The sequence below is a fragment of the Ixodes scapularis genome, unplaced genomic scaffold, assembly GCF_016920785.2.
Source record: "Ixodes scapularis isolate PalLabHiFi unplaced genomic scaffold, ASM1692078v2 PGA_scaffold10__122_contigs__length_95168666, whole genome shotgun sequence".
Classification (NCBI taxonomy): domain Eukaryota; kingdom Metazoa; phylum Arthropoda; class Arachnida; order Ixodida; family Ixodidae; genus Ixodes; species Ixodes scapularis.
This window is the reverse complement of record NW_024609836.1, coordinates 44617563-44639993: the sequence shown is the minus strand read 5'-3', so window position 1 is coordinate 44639993 and position 22431 is coordinate 44617563. Positions and strand designations below refer to the sequence as shown.

General features: G+C 47.4%; 1 protein-coding gene across 1 annotated transcript; it reads left to right on the top strand.

Annotated features, from left to right (window-relative positions):
• Positions 1 to 2108: 2108 nt before the first annotated feature.
• On the top strand, positions 2109 to 2690 carry LOC121045915. The gene has a single exon (XM_040499388.1). The coding sequence runs from the start codon at positions 2109 to 2111 to the stop codon at positions 2688 to 2690; it is 582 nt and encodes a 193-aa protein (XP_040355322.1).
• The last annotated feature ends 19741 nt before the right edge of the window (positions 2691 to 22431 follow it).

The following is a 22431-nucleotide window of genomic DNA, read 5'->3' as shown; positions in this document are numbered from 1 at the left end:
TGTCGTCGTACCGAAGCCAGCGGGGGGTTACCGGCTTTGCGTCGACTTGACCAAGCTCAACCAAGTTGTTCTGCGTGAGCGCCACGTACTCCCAACCGTCGACCAAACCCTCGGACTTCTCGGGGATGCCTGCGTTTTTTTCGAAGTTGGACGCAACTGCAGGCTTCCATCAAGTACGTTTGACCCGGGACTCCCAGAAGTATACGACCTTCATCACTCCGTTTGGCAGGCACTGCTATTGCCGCCTCCCATTCGGCATTACGTCGGCCCCGGAATATTTCCAGCGTCAGATGTCTCGCCTGCTGGAAGGGTTGGCCGGCGTCGTTAACCTCATGGACGACATCCTCGTGTTTGGTCGCACCACGGAAGAGCACGACCAGCGCATCCAAGCAGTCCTCGGTCGCCTCCAACAAGCGGGGGTCACCCTCAACGCCGCCAAGTGCAGTTTCGGCGTGCAAAGCTTGAAGTTCCTCGGTGTCGTCGTCGGAGCCAACGGCATTGCTCCTGATCCAGACAAGGTGGCGGCCATTCAGTGTATGCCAGCTCCTCGGGACATTCATGGTGTCCAACGCTTTCTGGGTATGCTCAACCATGTCGGTCGCTTCCTCCCAGATCTCTCTCAGACGACTGCACCGATCCGAAGCCTCCTGAACAAGACTGCAGCCTGGACGTGGGGACCAGCGCAAGCCTCAGCGTTTCAGAAGCTTAAGACCATGCTGTCCTCGGACATCTGCCTCGCAAGGTACAACCCTGCACTCCCGACGACCGTCTCCGCAGATGCCAGTTCCTTCGGGCTGGGAACAGTGCTTCTTCAAGACCAGCCATCAGGGGATCGCAGACCAGTTGCATACGCCTCCCGTGCACTGACAGAAACGGAACAAAGGTACAGCCAGATCGAAAAAGAAGCACTGGCTGCCACCTGGGCCATTAACCGCTTCGACGAATTTCTGCGGGTCCTTCGTTTCACCCTGGAGACTGACCATCAGCCGTTGGTCAAGCTTCTTGGAACCGCGGACCTTGACCTCATGCCCCCCCGGATCCAGCGCTTTCGTATCCGCCTCCTTCAGTACCAGTTTGATGTCAAGTATGTGCCTGGGAAACAGTTGGCTACCGCAGATGCACTCTCGCGGGACCCGGTCGAACAGCTGCCAACGACTCCAGCCATCGAAAAGGTTGAGCTCTACGTCCAAGAAGCGCTCCGCGCTATCCCTCCCACGTTTGCGGTCCTCCTCGAAGACTTTCGTGCCCACCAGGCTGCGGATTGGGAGTGCGCTCAGCTGAGGGCGTACTGCGAGCAAGGGTGGCCTCGGAAAGAAAGTCTGCCGGTCAGCATGGCTCAGTTTTGGGGCCATCGCGCTGAACTCAGTGTCGGGGGACGTCTACTGGTGCCTGCTTCTCTGCGGAAACACGTCCTGTCCCTCATCCACGACGGACACCTGGGAGTGAACCGCTGCCGCGCCATCGCCAGAGAGGCTGTCTGGTGGCCGACCATGGGGAGCCAGATAAAGGCAATGGTGGAGAACTGTCCCAACTGCGCCACCACGCGGGTCCAGCGAGCAGAGCCATTGCTCCCTACAGTGACGCCTAGCCGCCCCTGGGAGAGAGTCGGTGTGGACATTTTAGAGGGCAGCTCTTAGGGGCCCGTTTCCAGCCTGAGCGGCGTCGGCGTCGGCGTAACCGGGGGGGGGGGGGGGGGTGTCACGTGACCCCTAAGGTCACGTGACCCCCTCGAGGTCACGTGACCCTCCCGAGGTCACGTGACCCCCCTCGCAGTCACGTGACCCCCCCTCCCGAGGTCACGTGACCCCCCGTTACAGGGATTTGTAAACGGCTTTCATTTTGTTTCATCACGAAGGTACAGACTACCTTCTCCTCGTTGATTACTACTCGAGATACCCAGAAGTGCTGCCCTCCGCACGACGACATCCACGGCGGTGATCTCCATTATCAAAAGTGTCTTCGCAAGACGTGGAATCCCGGAGACCCTTGTCAGCGATAATGGACCTCAGTTTTCATCAGCAGAGTTCCGTGCCTTCTCCCAGAGCTACGGCTTTTCCCACGTCACCAGCAGTCCCAGGTATCCCCAGTCCAATGGTGAAGTCGAGCGGATGGTGCGGACTGTCAAGGAACTTTTCAAGAAGTCTCCAGATTGGCCCTTGGCCCTCTTGTCCTACCGTAACGCACCGGGGGTGACTGGGTACAGCCCTGCTCAGCTGCTCATGGGGCGCAGCCTCCGGACCCGCCTCCCAGTCCCAACCGCCATGTTGGTTCCAGGATCACCTGTCGCGGCTGATTTCCACAGGCGCGACACTGCCCAACGACGTCGCCAGCGACAGGATTTCAACCGCCGGCATGCTGTGCATGCTTTGCGTCCCTTGGGGGAGGGGGAGAGAGTGTGGATACGCGACGCAGATTCTGCTGGCACAGTTCTTAGCCCAGCACAGCGTCCACGCTCCTACGTGGTCCAGACGGATGCAGGTGCCCTCGTCCGCAACCGAAGACATCTGGTACCGCAGCAGTCTCCAGCAACGGGTGGCTGCGACCTCAGCAGCTCTGGTCCAGGGCCGCAGGAATCCCAAGGTCCACCACGGTCTCCACTTCGCCCAGAGCCTGCGTGCGGCAGTCCCACTCCCAGGGCAGCTAGTCCTCTACCACTTGCATCGCCAGAGGGGTCCCCTGCTACTCCCTGAAGACTGCCTGCGTCGGGTGTGCGCACTAGGTCTGAACGCTGCGTTAGGCCACCGGTGCGGCTGAACTTGTAGCGCACCGCGTGGCTTAGGTCATTCATTACGTTCCTTGGGAGCTAAGTGTGGCTCTCGTTTGTTTTCCCTAAAGGGCGGATGTAGAGGGCGTGTAAGCGCAGTGAGCTACGGGGCGCCCTCTAGGATGTAAGTAAAAAGGGTGTGCATGAATAAACAGGGGCTTTTTCCGTCCAAGCACTCGGAGCGTCAGCTGTGTCACTCTTTCCTCCGCGGCCCTCGGCTCTGGCCGTCACCTCGGCCGCCTCGGCTCGAACCCGCCCACTACAGTAACGTTGCTCCAAGCGTAGCTCATTTAGTGGCTCTAGCGCGGGTCAGTTGTTTTCTGTTATAGTCGTTTTCACCTCAAGAAGGAAGGAAGTTTTGCGCATTCTTCAAGTTCTTACAAAATTTGGTTGTCGGAGGAAGAATCGATGCTTTTTGGCGTTTGAAACATGTAGGTCTTAACTAATATATAATCTAAAATGCACCTACACCTATCTCAATTTTCTAAATAAAAGGGGAAATTAGTAACGCACCGCGAGGAGACGTTTTTTTTTGTTTTTATACTGCGGTTTGGATGTGCGGAGAACAAGTCGTCTGCTTCTTGCTCAGGGGTTGCGGTGACCTCAGAACGACGCCGTGCTCTGGTTGGCCTTGATTGGAAGGATAGTGGGTAGACCTCAATACTAGATTTTGTTTTCTCAATCAGCCAATAAGAGCTCGGCGCTCTGACATCATCGCAACCCCTGTGCAAGAGACAGACGAACTTGCGCTTCGCGATCCACATTGGCTTGCGCTCCGTATTGGCTGATTCTACCCTTTTTCCTCTCTCTCTCACTCATTGAAGGACGAAGGAAGGAGGAGGAGGAGCCGGAGGAGGGGGCAAGCTCATCATCGCCGTGGTCCTCATTGTGGGTCTCGGCGGTGCCGTCGTGGCAGGTCTCTACCTCACGGGGATGATCGGGGGAAGTAAGTGCGAACTCGACACAAAGCAGCTATAGAGCAGCAACTAAATTTAACAAAAACGTTTTCAAATAATTTTAATCGTAGAAATAACATACGACCCAGACCGAAACTAACCTACAACTTTATGTTGAAAAACAGCGCGACTGGGACGAGGACACAAAGAGACGAAGAGAACAAAAGACACAGCGCTTTGTCTTGTGTTCTCTTCGTCTCTTTGTGTCCTCGTCCCAGTCGCGCTGTTTTTCAACATGAACTCTCACCAACTCGCCCAGTTATTTATCCCTACAACTTTACTGGTTCGCCACCTGACGTTAGACGTTGCATAAACATCGGCACATGGGCAGCTTTGAGCCCGTTTCGCCCAGCGTCAGAAGGTTTTGTCGCGACCGTCCGTGTGAAATAATGGACTACGATTCGTCAAGCTTGTCTGAGTCAAGCAATGACAGGCAAATGTTTTTTCAAGATTTTCAGCGTGAGATTTCGAACGATTCGCCGTTCGCAATCGATCCATCGCCATCACCTCCGAGGGGACCAGCCGTGACGGCTGAATTTGCGATCCGCTGACATGGGGACCCAGATGCCGCTTCCGAAGCAGAATTTTCCAGCACAGTGCGAACTGTTTGCTAGCACGACGCGAACGTTGGAAGCCAGCGTTCGTGTCGGACTGCTAGTCGGACCCACTTCCGACGCAGAGACTTCTCGGTCGGAAACCGACGAGATGCCACTCTGCCGTATTGATTCGCGGTGTATATTGCATCCCAGAGCGCGACACCGATTTCCCTCCCGCCTCCGTCGCACTCCGCAACTAGGCTAAACCAGACGCAATCTGTAAAACCATACAGGTCTCACTATCGCCTCAACGCGACACGCCGTATAGAGGAAGGAGCGTCTGCTCTCGGATACAACATTTAACGTCACGATGATCCCAGCGCCGCCCTGCAGCCACTTATTCGGAGGTGTTCGCGCAAGCCTCAAGATAATTTTCTCGCAAGAGAGTGCATATTTCGAGTAGATATTTGTAGACATATTCAAGGGTGGATATTTAGTGCATGAAGAAAATTTGATAAAAATCGAGCGTTCAAAAGATTCCTTTCACGCCGTCAAAACTATCGTTCGTGGCAGACGATAAGCTGAGACCTTCACGCTGTTTCCAAACAAGCCTGCATTTGCCCAGATGGGCAATGTGCGTGCGCAGGAACCACATCCGCGCCAAGTGATGTTTGCGCATGCTCCGCGTCGACAGCAGTGCCACCGCGGCTGCGCGGTGCCAGAACCGCGTGTTGGTGTATATACGTTTGCAAGTCCGGTCTCAGGGCGCCGCCATCTTGCTCAGTGGAGTGCGCTTGGGCGCGGCCGTAATCCGATGACGACGCTTTAGCAAGGCTTCGCAGTCGGATTATGACGCGCCCAAGCGTATCCCAATGAGCAAGATGGCGGCGCCCTGAAGCGCGACTTGCAAAAGCGTATGCACCATTCTAGTGTTCACATATCCACAACCTATAGCGTCGTGTGAGTTCCACAGCCCAGCGCGCGCGCGAGCAAAAACGCGAGCCATATGTATATGCACGAACGCCGAAGAAAATGGCTCCTGCCAGAAGCCCTTTTCGGGAATGATCAATGAGTCACTCAACAAGTTACGTTTCAGAGTAACGTCGCTTCGGCCATCTTGATGCTTAGAAGCATTGTCTGCAGCAGTAACTCTATCTAAAATAGCAGGGAACGCTTTTCCGTCCTCCTGAGATTGTACGCGACGGAGCAAAGCGATGCCGCCTGAGCTCCCTGACACTGCATATGTAAAAGCTCAAAGAGACGCATATTTTTTAATTGCAGCTATCGCTAACTGCACCCGCTCCGTAGTGAGCACCAAAATGGCGGCACCCATAAGTGTATCGGGAAATGGGGCGCCGATATCTTAGGCCTATATAGCTTATTTAGTTACCGAAGCGCCAATCTAATACGTCCAGAAAATAAAGGAGAGAAGGAAACGAGAGTACGAGGGACGTGAAAGCGCCAAGCATCTAGTGGGAATGATTAGTTGACATAGACGCAAACGCCGGATTACGGCGTTCGGCGTTCGAACAGCGCTCTTGTCTCCTCGTCTCCCCCAGGGGCCTAACCTGCTTTGCCAACACTTCCTCGTCGAAGGTTCTGCGCTAAAGCTTTGACGCCATCACTACGAAAGTGATACAAATTCGACACAAGAGCCGCTTCGGCGTTCGGCTGGCGTCTGCAGCAGTGACTTTTTGAACCTCAAATAATTGCTACTTTGCACGTAACCTAACCTAACCTAAGCCAAACCTGCACTTGACGTCCTCGTTACTGTGTTCCCGGGCCGCCCCAAGCGACGAAGACGCTGAAGTTCCACGATAGCCACCGCAAAGCGGCATCCGTCTTGGCATCGCCGGGTGCCAAAGCGTCTGCTTCTTGCACAGGGGTTGCGATGATGTCAAAACACAAAGCTTTTATTTGCCAATTAAAAAAAAAAAAAAATGGTGGGTAGACCTTTAGGCATCTAGCATTGAGGTCTACCCACTATTATTTTCAATCAGCCAATCAGAGCTTGGCGTCGTTTTGACGTCACCGCAACTCCTGCGCTTGCAAGAAGCAGACGACTTGCTGTTCGCATACTTGCTGCGTTCGATTTTGCCTGCACCTCCTGCACCAGCTGCACGAATGCGTGCCTATCTCAAAATACGCCCGGAAGTATACATTACCCTGGACTTTCCTGCACCGCGCTACACTTTTCGATTCGCGTTTCCAGCTCGTTACTCGCCCTCCCGCGGCGGAAACGGGAAGTGCTCTAGTGAGGGTCCCCCGATTCTTCTGCTAAGCGGTCACGGCGGAACTGCTCGCGATCATGGCTGTCGAAATGCCACTTCCGAGTGCAAACAACGCTCTTCACTGTCCCAACGTAGTGCTGCTGCCGGTACAGGAATGTAGCTTATTAGAGAGTTTTTGTATTGCGCCATGCGCTTGCGTTAAATTGACTGAAATTGGAAAAACGACGGCGGGTAAAAATTAAAGAAACTAAATGTTCTGGAAAGATCGGTAACAAAAAAACTTAAAAAATCCGTTCTCTTTTTTTCATTTTGGGGGATTTTGATGGAAAGAATACTGACCACGACTTTGGAAGTTTTTCCGATTGTCAAAAGTCGCGACTTAATAGCACCATATGCTTAACCCACAATTAATGTAATTTTGCATTGATTTCGTAGATTAGCTTCAATATCTTAATTGATTTTAGACTATTTTTATTTTATAACTTAATTAAATATGCTGCAATGGCACCACTGATAATAATTTGCACACTTTTGATTGTCATACTTGTTCGCACGTTTGAAAATAGATCATAAGCAACAACTTACATTAGAGCTTGAAAAACTACGTAATAAAATATCTTAAATTTATATTATTATTATTAATACAAATTGCGGCAATGTAGGCCCCAATGCGATCACAAACATCCGCCACTTAGCTATAATAGTTGTTTTCAGAAAGGTCTCATTTTGTTCTATCTTAGCATATGAAAAACTCTGACGTCGTTATCAAGATAGACAAACCGTCAAACACATGATGTAACATACAGTAAAGTCCTATGCGTCACGCGTTGCTTAAGAAAAACAAACACACACACACACTTCAGCTGTCTGATTCGGATTCCGTCTTTGGGTTTTTATAGTAAGAGCAGCGTTTCTTAATTTATGCGTTTTGCGAACATGTATAAATTGGATTGATTCTGTTATTCTTGTTCTGGGAATAATTTTAAAGCAATTAATCATCTAAATTCCCCAAAACCCATTAAAAGGCCAGCAGTTCATTATTTCACATGGATATTATTTGAGCGTGAAAGGCAGGAAGAACGCACAAATATCAGCACTGATCTTTTCAAGAAACGCAATATTCTATGTTACATTAAAAGGGCACTGAACTCCAAAATATTTTGAAGTGCCTAAATAGGATGCGTATGGCACAAAAAAAAAAGTTTCCGCAAACTACTTCTTTAACTCAATAATCATTTCATAAGGCAAATCTTGAGTTATAAAATAATGCAAAATTAACACCTACACAAAATAGAGGTTAGTTTCGGTTTCGTTCCAGCATTAAACGTGGGTCCTGGCGAAGTATTACGCTAAACATCGTTTTTGTTTTCAGGATAGAAAGGTGATATGCGCTCATAACACCCTAGCTTCCTCGTATAATCAGAAATCATTTGCGTCGCTCAGTGAAGCCAGCACAATAGAGAAACTCAGCAGCGGCACGCATCTCCGACACTCACTATAACCGCCATATTGGAAAATGAGTGGGGCCACCTATAATGAATTGAAGTCGTGAATAGGTAAATCTAAAGTCACTGGACCGTCATATTAAAAAATGAGTGGCGCCACCTATAGTGAATTAAAGTCGCGAATAGGTAAATCTAAAGTCACTGCCTTCCCATCTGCTAACCGGACACTAACAAATGCCAACACAGAGACGACAAAACCTCTCAAGGTGGCTGTAGCCTGTAGGTGCTATCGTGATCGCCATTTTGGACCCTTTCGAAGCTTCGAAACCCAGTCGCACCAAGATTGCTGTGGAGCATCATCGTACTGAAAGCGTTCCTCGGCCAAAATGAGCGGCTTTGGCACTCTGCATGCAATAAACTTATCACTCATGCTTATTTCCCCAGATCTCTTACAGTTATGTTGCTCTTCTTGCGTGTTTCAAGAGAGTAAAAATATTTTTTAATGCCTGCAAACACTGACGTTGCGTGTGATGGCGGTATGAAGATGTACGGCATCACACGCGGCGTCGGTGCTTTGGGGCATTGTAAAAAAAATGTTACCGTCTTTAAACACGCAAAAAAAGCAACATAATTGTAAGTGATCTGGGAAAATAAGCATAAGTGATAAGTTTATTGCATGCACAGTGCTAAAGACGCTCATATTGGTCGGGGAACGCTTTCAGTACGATGATGTTCCATAGCGATCTTGGTGCGACTGGTTTTAGTGACCCTTTCGAAGCTTCGAAAGTGTCCAAAATGGCGATGAGCCAATCACCTTGAGAGGTTTTGTCGTCTGTATGTTGGTATTTATTTGTGTTCAGCTAGCAGGTGGGAAGGCAATGGCGCTACTTTCCTAGATCCAGTAACTTTAGGTAAATCGAAAGAGCCAAAAACTGACGCAAGCGTAGGCCACCTGCGTTGCCCAGGGGGCGCTGCGAAAACGTACTTGTTAGTACTCGTTTTGGGTAGAGTCTACCGGGTGTCCTAAGTAGCGGCCAGGCTCTTTAAATCAACCGCAAAATTCGGTTTCTACATCTATCGCGCTACGACTTTGTGCAGTGTTGCCCACAGGTGGTGCATTTCTTTTGTAAAATGTGCAAAGAGCGAACTTACCTGAGAAAAAAGTAAAGAAAGAAAAAGGCTTAGCTCCTATGGAAACGCAGCGAAGCCACCGGTCTTCAAACAATACGGCGGCGTTTCGCACGGGAGACAAGAGATGGCGCAAGCAGTCGCGACGGCAACTGCCGCCAACGAACAAGCATACGGCGCCGAGAGCGGGCGTCTTTAGCAAACGATCGTTTCGACTCAAAAGCGGCGCGCGTTCCGCAGGCGGCGATAGTCGCAGAACCCAAAATAGGCGCGGTAACAACAAGGAACTGCAAAGCAAACAACGTAAGTATTACGAAAAATAAAAGTTAAATAAGTCGACAAACCATTTTAATCGATTATGTGTTCATCCATAGTGCTTTATTAGTAAGGATGATAAAATAATGCATTGGCAACTGATATGAGAAAAGCTCGAGCTGCTTTTGAGTCGAAAAGATCGTCTACTAAAGACGCCGGCTCTCGGCCCCGTATGCTCGTTCGTTGGCGGCAGTTGGCGTCGCGACCGCTTGCGCCATCTCTTGTCGTTCGTGCGAAACGGCGCCGTATTGTTTGAAAACCGGTGACTTCGCTGCGTTTCCATAGTAGCTAAACCTTTTTCTTTCTCTACTTTACTTACTCAGGAAAGTTCGCTCTTTGCAAATTTTACAAAAAAAAAAAAAGAAAAAAAACTGTTTGTGGGCAACGCTGTACAAAATCAAAGCGCGATAGCTTAAAGGGGCACTGACACATCAAAATCATATTTTTTTTTATTATCCGAAACGATTGAAAACGATGCCGGGACATTCCCCTCAAAATTTGAGATTTGGGAATTCAGTATTCGTGAAGTAAAAAAACAATTTCCAAATGCCGAATTCGAAGTTCCCGCGCGATCGGCGCCGGTGCCTTGACGTCAAAAATTGCGGAGACCTGAGAGTCCCCTTTCCTGTCACCACTCCCTGCTGTTGCCATGGCGACCCAAAGCGAGGAGGAAAGGAGCGAGCGCCCGGCGTTGCGGCGGACCGGTTTTGAGCGGTGTCGCCTGTTTTCCGTTGGAGGATACAAATCCAGGAGACGGCACCACAACGAACTCCCGATTTTTGGTATTTCAAAAAGAAGGGCCGTAGTGCGTTCGCAATTGCGTTAAAAAACACGTTTTAGGATCGCCGTAATTAAATGTTATAGAGATGTCGCCTACAAAGCTTCTAAATTTCCTGATTTTTGACGTCACCGATCAAAAGAAGCGAGGAGGCGAGAGGCGGGAAAATCAAACGCCAAAAATAAAAAGGCGCGCGCGCGCGCGGGAAAATTTTTTTTCGCGATGCGTTTTTTTTTTGCGTGTCTATGACTGCAACTTGCATCGTTTTAGACAATAAAAATAAATACGACCTTTGGGGTGTCAGTGCCCCTTTAAGAAAACGAAATTTGAAATCGATTTAAAGAGCCTGCAGCCGCGACTTGGGACACCCGGTAGTTTTGGGTAGAAACCTGAGAATCTCCGAAGTCACCAGGCTCGATCTAAAATGGACCGTAAAAATCGACGCCTGCACATTGCAGTGTAAACTTTTCGTCAAAGGTGTATTTCACAGGTCGCCTTTCTTCTTGTAAAATTACAAAGCGTAGCTTTTTTTTTTTTTTTGTAAAACATTGCAGGGTGCGTTTGGCGCGTATTGATAGATGGTGTCGGGAGCATCGTCGGAAGGTTTAGCCGACCAGCGGAAGAAAGCAGACGACACGCAGACGAAATCCGTCGGCAGCATAACGCAGTCGTTTTGCAAAGGCGTTTTTTCTTTCCCTTTCATTTTTGCTCTTATTGTCCGCATTTATGTTTTAACCAAAGGTACATTACAAAAAGATTATGCTCATTTTAATAAACCACGGTGGTCGCGAGCAGTCTCGATTAGAGTTTTGTAGGAAATCCACACTCGTGTCTGCAGGAGTCGGGTACGCTCGGCGCAGCGCCGACGGTGAGCGCTCGTTCATTCCGCTTTATTTTTGGCAACCACATTACGCTTTTCATGCACGTGTATATAAATGTTCGTGTACATACGAGCCTGTACACCACGCTCGTGTAAATAAGGAAATATTCCAAATAAACAGGTTGTACATAGATTGCCGCCAGGTGGTGGTGGCGGCGTCTCAGTCGTGTTTGGCGTTTCGGCTTCTCTGCAGCGCGTGGACGCTTTTTGAACCTTCTGATCTTGTTCGGCGAATAGAGATGCGAGCGGCGCGGGGAAGTCACATGCGCAACTCTGTCATCTATCAATACCGGCGCCAGACCCGCCCGCTACTCGACTTGGTCGTCTGCGTCACCGCCCGCCGTTGACCCTGGAAAGTTTCTTGGCTCTATTTTTCACAACAAAAAAGCTACGCTTTGTAATTTTGCAAGAAAAGACCTACCTGGGAAATGCACCTTTGACAATAAGTTTAGGTTGCTATGCGCCGGCGTCGAATTTCTACGGTCCATTTTAGATCGAGCCTGACGACTTGCGACACCCTTTAGAAGCGCGCCTGCTCTGGTGCGGAACGCGAGATCACGAGGAAAATACATAGAAACAACGAAAATTCGAACGCCGTCGAAGCACACGTCAAAGCTGAGATGCCAAGAGCATGAGCTAACGTTACTAAAACACCCTTGAAACCCAGACCGCTGGCGAGAACAGCGCCCCCCTTTAGCGACTAGTCAAAACATGAAAAATAATTTCAAAACATGAAAGATCATTGTATGTGCTACTGCGAAATGGCAATACGAGATGGCGCCACCGGCCTTTGCGCAACTCGACCTGAACCGATACATGCAGACGTGCAGTTCCCAGAGTGGCCGCTGCGGGAGAAATGGCGGCGTTGCGATCGCCATTAGTTCGGTTCGAGAGTACGGATCGAAACCACTTTTTTTAAAGCAGGCTCTATGGCAGTTTCCCAACTGAGTTGTTCTACAGGTTTTCCCGCTCATTTTAATCCAAGCGACGACCAATTTAATCCCGGGTTCACTCAATTTAATCCAAGCGCCATACAATTTAATCCAAGCGCCACACAATTTAATCCCGGGGTCAGTCAATTTAATCCACAATATATATATGGACTTATTGTGTTCAGTGGTCGTGTTTTGCTTACACATTTGGTAACTTAGAATAATTGTTAATACAATTTGAATTTTTGGGGGGCAATTAAGAATTTGATCACTAATGTGATTACTTTGAGTTACTAGTCCCACTATTGACGAGGCTTAACTGATATGTTGGTTACTCTTTTTAGAGCGCAGCTCTTAGGCACCCGTTTCCGGCTTAAGCGGCGTCGGCGTCGCCGACACGTCCCCCGCTAAATTCCCCCGCTAAATTTAGCGGAAAATTTCCCCGCTAAATCTAGCGGAAATTTTTCCCTGCTAAATCTAGCGGAACATTTTCCCCGCTAAATTTAGCGGAAAATTTTCCCCGCTAAATCTAGCGGAAAATTCTTCCCGCTATATTTAGCGGAAAATTTTCCCCGCTAAATCTAGCGGAAAATTTTCCCAGCTAGATTTATTGGAAAATTTGCCCCGCAAAGTCGAGCGGAAAAGCTTCCCCGCGAAATCTAGTGGAAAAATTTTCCCGCTAAATCTAGCGGAAAATTTTTACTGCTAAGTCAAGCGGAACATTTTCCCCGCTAAATTTAGCGGAAAATTTTTCCCGCTCTATCTAGCGGAAAATATTCCCCGCTATATTTAGTGGAATATTTCCCCCCGCTAAATCTAGCGGAAAATTTTTAAGCTAAATCCAGCGGAATGTTTTTCCTGCTAAATCTAGCAGAACATTGTCCCGCTAAATTTAGCGGACAATTTTCTCCGCTAAATCTAGCGGAAAATTTTTCCCGCTATATTTAGCGGAAGATTTTCCCAGCTAGATTTATTGAAAAATTTGCCCCGCAAAGTCGAGCGGAAAAGCTTCCCTGCTAAATCTAGCGGAAAATTTTTACTGCTAAATCTAGCGGAACATTTTCCCCGCTAAATTTAGCGGAAAATTTTCCCCGCTAAATCTAGCGAAAAATTTTCCCAGCTAGATTGATTGGAAAATTTGCGCCGCAAAGTCTAGCGAAAAAGCTTCCCCGCTAAATCTAGCGGAAAATTTTTAAGCTAAATCTAGCGGAATGTTTTTCCTGCTAAATCTAGCAGAACGTTATCGCGCTAAATTTAGCGGACAATTTTCTCCGCTAAATCTAGCGGAAAATTTTTTCTGCTATATTTAGCGGAAAATTTCCCCCGCTAAATCTAGCGGAAAATTTTCCCAGCTAGATTTATTGGAGAATTTGCCCCGCAAAGTCGAGCGGATAAGCTTTCCCGCTAAATCTAGCGGAAAAATTTTCCCGCTAAATCTAGCGGAAAATTTTTACTGCTTAATCTAGCGGAACATTTTCCCTGCTAAATTTAGCGTAAAATTTTCCCCGCTCTATCTAGCGGAAAATATTCCCCGCTATATTTAGTGGAATATTTCCCCCGCTAAATCTACGGAACATTTTCCCAGCTGGATTTATCAGAAAATTTGCGCCGCAAAGTCTAGCGGAAAAGCTTCCCCGCTAAATCTAACGGAAAATTTTTAAGCTAAATCTAGCGGAATGTTTTTCCTGCTAAATCTAGCAGAACATTTTCCCGCTAAATTTAGCGGTCAATTTTCTCCGCTAAATCTAGCGGAAAATTTCCCCCGTTAAATCTAGCGGAAAATCTTCCCAGCTAGATTTAGCGGAAAATTTGCCCCGCTAAGCCTAGAGGAAAATTTTCCCCGCTATGTCTAGCGGAAACTTTTCTCCGCTAAATTTAGCGGAAATATGTCCCCGCTAAACTTAGCGGAAAATTTTTCCTGCTAAATTTAGCGGGAAATTTTCCTCGCTGTTTAGCGGAAAAATTTCCTCGTTAAAATTTGCGGAAAAGTTTCCCCACTAAATCTAGCGGAGAAGTTTCCCCGCTAACTTTAGCAGAAAATGTTCCCCGCTAAATCTAGCAGAAAAATTTTCCCCGCTGAATTAAGCGAAAAATTTTCCCCGCTAAATCTAGTGGGGACATTTTCCGCTAGATTTAGAGGAGAAAACTTTATGCTAGATTTAGCGGGAAAAAATTTCCGCTAAATTTAGTGGGAAAAATTTTACACTAGATTTAGCGGGGAAACTTTTCCGCTAGATTTAGCGGGAAAATTTTTCCACTAGATTAAGCGGGGAAACTTTTCCGCTAGACTTGGCGGGGCAAATTTTCCGCTAAATCTAGAATTTTCCGCTAGATTTGGCGGGGAAAGCTGTACGCTAGATTTAGCGGGAAAAATTTTCCGCTAAATTTGGTGGGAAAAATTTTACACTAGATTTAGCGGGGAAAATTTTCCGCAAGACTTAGCGGGAAAAATTTTCCGCTAAATCTAGCTGGGAAAATAGGGACTTTTCGTAGACCGCGTTGCCCCCTCCGCTAAGCGTTCCGCAACGAAGAAGTTGCTACTGCGCCTGCGCGCCGATAGCCTCGACTGTGGAGTTCCCGCTACCGTAGCGGGTTGCGGAGGGCCTTGCGGGACGGCGAAAACGATCTACGAAAACTCCCTATTGTTCCGCTAGATTTAGCGGGGAAACATTTTCGCTAGATTTAGCAGGAAAACTTTTCTACTAGATTAAGCGGGGAGACTTTTCCGCTAGACTTGGCGGGGCAAATTTTCCGCTAAATCTTGCTGGGAAATTTTTCCGCTAGATTTAGCGGGGAAAACTTTCCGCTAGATTTAGCGGGAAAATTTTCCCGCTAATTGTAGTGGAAACATTTTACACTAGATTTAGCGGGGCAAATTTTCCGCTAGGCTTAGCGGGAAAAATTGTCCGCTAAATCTAGCTGGGAAGTTTTTCCGCTAGATTTAGCGGGGAAAATATTCCGCTAGGGTTAGCGGGAAAATTTTTCTACTAGATTTAGCGAGAAATCTTTTCCGCTAGACTTTGCTGGGCGAATTTTTCGCTAAATCTAGCTGGGAAAGTTTTCCGCTAGATTTAGCGGGGAAAACTTTCCGCTAGATTTAGCGGGAAAAACTTTTCCGCTAAATTTAGTGGGAAAAATTTTACACTAGATTTAGCTGGGAAAATTTTCCGCAAGGCTTAGCGGGGAAACTTTTCCGCTAAATCTAGCTGGTAAATTGTTCCGCTAGATTTAGCGGGGAAAATTTTCCGCTAGATTTAGCGGGAAAAATTTTCCACTAGATTTAGCGGGGAAACGTTTCCGCTAGGCTTTGCGGGGCAAATGTTTCGCTAAATCTAGCTGGGAAAATTTTCCGCTAGATTTAGCGTGGAAAACATTCCGCTAGGTTTAGCGGGAAAAAGAAGTTTCCGCCAAATTTAGTGGGAAAAATTTTACTCTAGATTTAGCGGGGAAACATTTCTGCTAGACTTAGCGGGGAAAATTTTCCACTAGAATCTGCGGGGCAAATTTTTCGTTACATCTAGCTGGGAAAATTTTTCGATAGATTTAGCAGGAAAAGTTTTCCGCTAGATTTAGCGGGGAAATTTTTCCGCTAAATTTAGCGGGGGAATTTACCCATCATTCACCGCGTGGTTACACCGACGCCGCTTAAGCCGGAAACGGGTGCCTAAGAGCTGCGCTCTAAAAAGAGTAACCAACATATCAGTTAAGCCTCGTCAATAGTGGGACTAGTAACTCAAAGTAATCACATTAGTGATCAAATTCTCAATTGCCCCCCAAAAATTCTAATTGTATAAACAATTATTCTAAGTTACCAGATGTGTAAGCGAAACACGACCACTGAACACCCCCAATGAGTGCATATATATATATATATATATATATATATATATATATATATATATACATATATATATGTATATATATATATATATATATATATATATATATATATATATATATACATATATATATGTATATATATATATATATATATATATATATATATATATATATATATATATATATATATATATATATATATATATATATATATATATATATATATATATATATTGTGGATTAAATTGACTGACCCCGGGATTAAATTGTGTGGCGCTTGGATTAAATTGTATGGCGCTTGGATTAAATTGAGTGACCCCGGGATTAAATTGGTCGTCGCTTGGATTAAAATGAGCGGGAAAACCTGTAGTAACGTTGGCGTCAGCCAAAAGACGCCGTATCACGCTTTTCAACGTGAAAAAAAAAAAAAGCGTCGGGACAGTAGTCGTTTTGACTTCACCACCCAGAGATAAGAGATGTGGCGATCCTGGCGGTTGGTCGTAGAAAAGCTGGCGAAAAGCACGAGCGAGCGCGAGTGGCGCTGTCGTCCCGGCGTCTCAACATCTGGCTGCTGAAGGTTCCGTGGGCTGTCACAGTGAAGAGCGACCTGCAACAGAGCAGGCGTCCGCCTCATACACTGCAGCTGTTGGGACACCGCCAGGATCGCGACCGGCGACAACATGATACTTCTGTGACATCACCGGGAGGAACTCGAAGAACCTTTTTTTCGGACGCGGTAAACACATCAGTCGGAAACGCGTTCCAGGCACCATACTTCTGGTATTTACCTCAGGAACCGTAGTGAAAGAGGTCCGGCTTCTCGTGGAGCATTACTGATTTACTGCCTTATGTGGTAAATTAAGATATGGGCGGGTGAATTTTATATTAGATTGGCCGTTATTTCATCAAGACGTACACGTTTCAAACACCGAAAGCACAGTTCCTTTGTCGGTCAACAAAATCTTGTAAGAACTGCTTCGTGCAGCGCGTGCATAATGCGCAAAACATCTCTTTTTCTTGATGGGATCGCGAACATGCGGAGATCGAGTCGCCTGTCTCTTGCACAGGAGTTGCGGTGACGTGAGAATGGCTTTGATTGAGGGGATAGTGGGTAAACCTCAATGCTATACTCCATTTCACTAGGTAGTTGTGTGCAGCGCCGGCGAAGGCAACGCCAGGCGGAAAGGGTGAGCACTAGGAAGGCGGGACCGGAGAGGAGGGCAATGGAGAAAGAGAGCGCTAGGAACGTTAGAGAGGAGAGGAGGTTTCTCTTCTCCACAGCTTTTCTAGTGTTTGCCCTTTCTTTCTCGCCTGGCGTTGCCTTCGCCTGTACTACAGATGCATTGGTCTAGCCACTATCGTTTTCAATCAACCAGTAAGAGCCCGGCGTGCTGACGTCACCACAACCCCTGCAAAAGAAGCAGACGAACTTGCGCTCCGAATACAGAAAGAAACAAGGAGGAGGATGAGAGCGTGCAATGACGTCAAAGCGCCGGCCTCTGATTAGGAGGATAGTGAGTAGACGCGAAGGCTAGAGCTACCCCTCTACCCATGCACTGTCTCACTCCAATCGGAGCGTGCAAGAGCGTCGTTTGCTCCTCGCGCGGGGTTCATGGTGTGCGACGAACGCCGTAACGAGCACTACGAGCCACCAAGGTCAATCTGCAGATTCCAGAGCTGAGGGCGGGATACGTGACCTTCGTTTGAGCGCACCAAAGTCACGCGAGACTTCCTGAGCTCCAACGGTCCCCTTTTTTTAAAGGCCAGAGGAAGGACACCAGCTGATTTTAGACATTTCCGAAACAAAAGTCCTCAGCGGGGAAATTATTATCACGTGACATCAATTCTCCCGCTAAATTTAGCGGGGAAATAGATGTCACGCGATCACGGCCTCAGGTCTCACGGCGTGTATTTCCGCCAGGTGGTAGTTTGCGCTCAACGTATTCAAGCTTGTATAAATACATATTCTTTTTTTTTGCCCAACTTAGGTCGGCGATTAAAGTGAATACTCTCTTTTTCAGAAAAGAGCAACGCCACAGCGGAGACTACCGAGGCTCCCGGTGGCGGCAGCAACCTTGGCGGCGCCAACCCCCCGGCGGGAAGTAACCGTAAGAACCCAATGGAGCTTCGGTTTGTACACGCTAATGTCCCGAACAAACGCCCATCCCACTGTGAAAGGGTACAAGGGAAAATATATGCGGTGGGCGATCTTTCTGAAGGGAAAGGGGGAGGGGGGAGTTGGCAACCTGGGAAGATCATAAGCTGTAAGTAGGGTTTTGTGTTTTTGGTAAATACCAATAAACCCCGAAAATAAACCCCCGAGTCGGCTTTCACCAAAACAGAGAAAAACTGAAGAAACCCAGGACAGCCAGGACATCCGGCACACAGCCCACAATGATCTGTCCGCGAGGCTGTTTCTTTCTTCTGAACCCACACACGTTATTTCGTTTTCCTTTATTATCGGATAGGGGACGTTTTCCAAGTAGGTAGTCGGGTCACACTTATAATACCTGACGTTAAAAAATCCCAAATTCTTGGCCTTTTTTTTTTTTTTTTGAACAGAAGCTTTGATGAAATTTGGCTTCTTGTGCGAAACAAAAAGATGTATACTAAAAAACACCGTATTTGTGGAAAAGATACTCACCCCAAGAAACACTCCCGAATCCGCTGAAAAATGCACCCCGAAAACACGGAACTCTCTAGTAATAACTGGAGTTCCGGGCTTTTGGGGTTTGTTTTTCTTTGACAGATTTGGTATTTTTCGATTTGTATTCACGGTGTCAGACAAAATTCGGTGCTTATCGGGGTTTACGTTAAATAAAACGGGACATGTGCGTGGTATTCCTAAAACTCCGAGGAACATGAGCGTGTGACTTGAATTCTCGGAAAACGACTGGCCTCCTGTTGGATGCCCACTTGACACCCTGAACTAAGGGTCATTAAATATGTTTTTTTTCTCTCTCTCTCTTACGATACCAATAAGGGATTTAAACGAGATAAATGGTACGTGGTTACCGAATTAAAAAGCAGTCTCCTACACACTTAAGAGCAATATGCAATTCAAGAAAACGCAGGAAAAAAAATTAAGTAAGGGATTTTTTTTATTGAGCTTGGATTTTTCTCAATAAAAATCAACTCCAATTCGACTTTATTGATTTTTCTGGATTTTGATAAAACCAACTCGGTGTTTTACTTCTCGGGATTTCTGTGTATCTACCAAAAACAGGGAATACTATAGTCATAACCTTTCGCAGAAAAGGGTATAACAAGGGTGTTTTGGGACCAAGGTGGTATTTGTGGATTTTTTTTTTTCATAAAAAGGAGAAACTGTGAATGCCGAGTACCACACTCCAGCTACTTTCTGATAAATGCCAAAAGGCCGTTGACAAAATATTCTGAAGGCGTCATTTTGCAACGCACGACGCATTACGGGACCGCCACACCCGCCCTGCAGTCGTGACTTGACTTCGAGTTATTTTCAAATCTTTGGCCAACCGGAGGAGCATTTCGGAGGATAAAAGTTTCACACAAACGATAGAGTAATGCAGGCTGGTCTCCAATGGTGCCGGAATAGTGGAGCTCGTCAATAGACGGCGCACAATGTGTTGCAGAGGCTGGGGGGGTGTCAACGGTGGGCGTCGTCAGCTCTGACGCCCAGCGTTGACTCTGGCAAGTTTTATGTTAGTGTAATTTTTTTGCTAGAAGAGAGCTTCGCCTAGAAATTCCACAAGGTAAAATCTATACCAATCAAATACATATTTGACGGAAAATAAAATTCGCTACGTGCAGTTGCCGATTTTTTTTTTTTTTTTCTGGCAGATTTTAGGACGAGCTTGAGACTGTATACTTTGTTCCCTATGGGCGCGTGCAGTGACGGGCTTGAAAATGATCTTGGAGTGACGTCTGACCTCGAAATTAACGCTTTCCGTGTTTTCTATTTCTAGAAAACGGTAAGACTTCTCTTTTGTCCGTTCTGATTCTATGCCGTTGACTGTTCGTGCCGCGGACAGCGCGCGCCTTCCGGCGTCTCGCAATGAGTGCGACGCTAGTTCCTTCAGCGTGTTTACCGCTTGGGGGCGGGTTTTGGGGGATCCACGAGCGATGACGTCATGTCCCAGCCTCGTTTTCCAGGTGGAGTGACGTCCTCGTTTGGGAAGTGGAGCCTCTTCTGCAGTTCTTATGATGTGACAGACTATGCGCCGGGAAACTGAGGGGAGGACGAGACGAGAGCGCGAGAGGACGCGTCAGAACGTCAAACTCTGACCGGAATGGTTTGTGGGTGGGCCTAAAGCATTGCCTCTACTCACTCTTAAAACGCGTTCGAACGCGAACGCGGAACGTTGGACGCCAACCGTTAGCAATCTAACGCGTCTGAAGAACGAGTAGAGACAAAGGCACCTGGCCTTGTGTCTACACTAAATCTTTCCCTCCAGAGTTCGGCGTTCTGACGTCCTCGCGCTATCTCATCTCCTCCTCTCCCTCAGTGTCCTATCGCATAGTCTGTTGCAGGTTATGGAGAGCGCAAGTTCGTCTGCTTCTTCTGTGGTGACGTCAGAACGCCGAGCTCTGATTGGCTAGCTGATTGAAGGATAGTGGGTAGGCCCCGAGGCAACTTGCTTTGAGGTCTACCCACTATCCTTCAATTGGAGCCAATCAGAGTTCGGCGTTTCGACGTCACCACAACCCCTGCAGAAGAAGCGGACGAACTTGCGCTCCGCAAAGCAGGACAAGTCCCCTCCCACAAAGCACTCTGCTCGCCGTGATTGGCGGTTTCTTCATCTCCAGCGTTTTGCTCTGCTAGAGCAGATAACGTGGAGGACTTGGTGGGAGGAGCTTGAACCGCTGTTCTTAACTTGCAACCGTCTATAATGTGGAAATATCTGATTGTTGCATCGAGTCCCTGAAGTAGTAACGCGTGCCTTTTACATTTTGATCTTTCAGCTGTAGTGAATAGGCGAAAAAAAAAATTAGATTGTTGGTTGCAACCGAGCTTCAGGCTGAAATGCACTATTCGCGCTCATGACTAAGACCCCGCGTTCTTGGTATTTATTTCGCTAAATACTACTTAAAATCACTCCCTAACCTTATTAACCGAATAAACGTGCCTTAAAAAAACAAAAAAACACAAAGAGGACAAGAGCACAGACGAGTACTACGTATTCTGTGTTCGTGTCCTCCTTCTGTTTATTCTTTCTGTGTTTTTCATGTCTCTACCAACACACTCCTTACGTTTTACCTTGCCTTAGTTTTTTCTTTCTAGGCAATGACAGCCACTAGAAAAGGTCTAGAAATATGAGCGTCGTTCATTTCCTCAACTCAAAGCCAGAACAAGTGGCCACGTGGCCTGGTGCCGATTCTATGCCGCCAACGTTAATCATAGCCACGAGCTGGGGTCGTCAAAGTAGAAAACGCGTGCTATCGCAGTGTTTGGACACGAGCCACTACCCGAAGTGTCCACTGAGGCATTGATTGTTAAGAACCGAAGTCGAGAGCTCACGCAGTTCTCGTGTCCAACCCATGAGCCGCACTCGACTGTCTTGAGGCGGGTGGTTTCGATCCCACAATTACGTCATCAATCTTTCCGAAGGGAAGACTGAAAGAAATGGTCCCCTTTTATCATCGCAATTTTACCGCGACCAAGGAACTTGGGAATCAGTGGCGGTCTGTGCAAGTAAACTTGGGCCAGACAAGGACCAGTACGCCTCGGCAAAGTCATGAACATTCCAACCCGATATCGTTTCATGACCCCTTTCATAGCCTCCGATATACTGACAAAGCCTGGCAGATCGCCACGAAAAGCGGCCGCCGAAGTGGAAAAGTGGAGCGGCAGACAACGGATGAGAGGAGAACCACGTGACTGGCGCCCCGCTGCGGCGAGACACCGAAACACACTTTGCTCCTGAGCGAACAACTGTGTTTCGCGTCCTCGCCGCTGCGAAAGCTGTGCGCTGAATGCCACTGCACTCCTAGAATGCGTTGGAACGCCGCACGCCAGTGTCCAGTGCTCCACGTTCGCGTTCGCGTTCGTTTTACGGGCAATGCCACAAGAAGAGATGCAAACAATAACTTTTTTTGTTATAGTTTTAGACAGTTACAAGAGCCGAATCGGCGTTTTAAGGTTATAATTACGGCTGGGCGTCGATTGAAAACTTTCTCCCGATTAATTAACATCAACCTTTAATCGAGTAATTAACCTATTAATCGTTCTCGTTCATTTATTTGAATACTATTTTTTTAAAAAGTAAAAATTACACTTTCTCCCTTTGCTGAATATACAATAAACTGCGTAATGTGCAGTTAGGCTTATAAATAAACCTCGATGTTTAGTTGAGAACAGTCCGAAGACACTCGGTCTCACGGATTATTACTTCCTTTGCCGAGGCAAAGAGGTTCGCTGATATTCTCCGGCAAGAACGAGCTCTCTTGATCGTTCACAATAGTTTCTGCTACGTTAAAGGGACACTTGCATGACGTTAAAGTGACCACTGGACACGTATAACCTTCTGCACTTGTTTGAAGCATAAAAAAAAAAAATTGGATTGTGTGCATGTTTATACAACCCAGAACTTTGTCTGCCTCAACGGGCGACTCGTCTCCCAGCTGTTGATGAGAAATTCAGCCAGTGC

Bases quoted from the DNA above. Each gene is read 5' to 3' on its own strand.
- LOC121045915 (XM_040499388.1), top strand. From the start codon at position 2,109: ATGGTGCGGACTGTCAAGGAACTTTTCAAGAAGTCTCCAGATTGGCCC.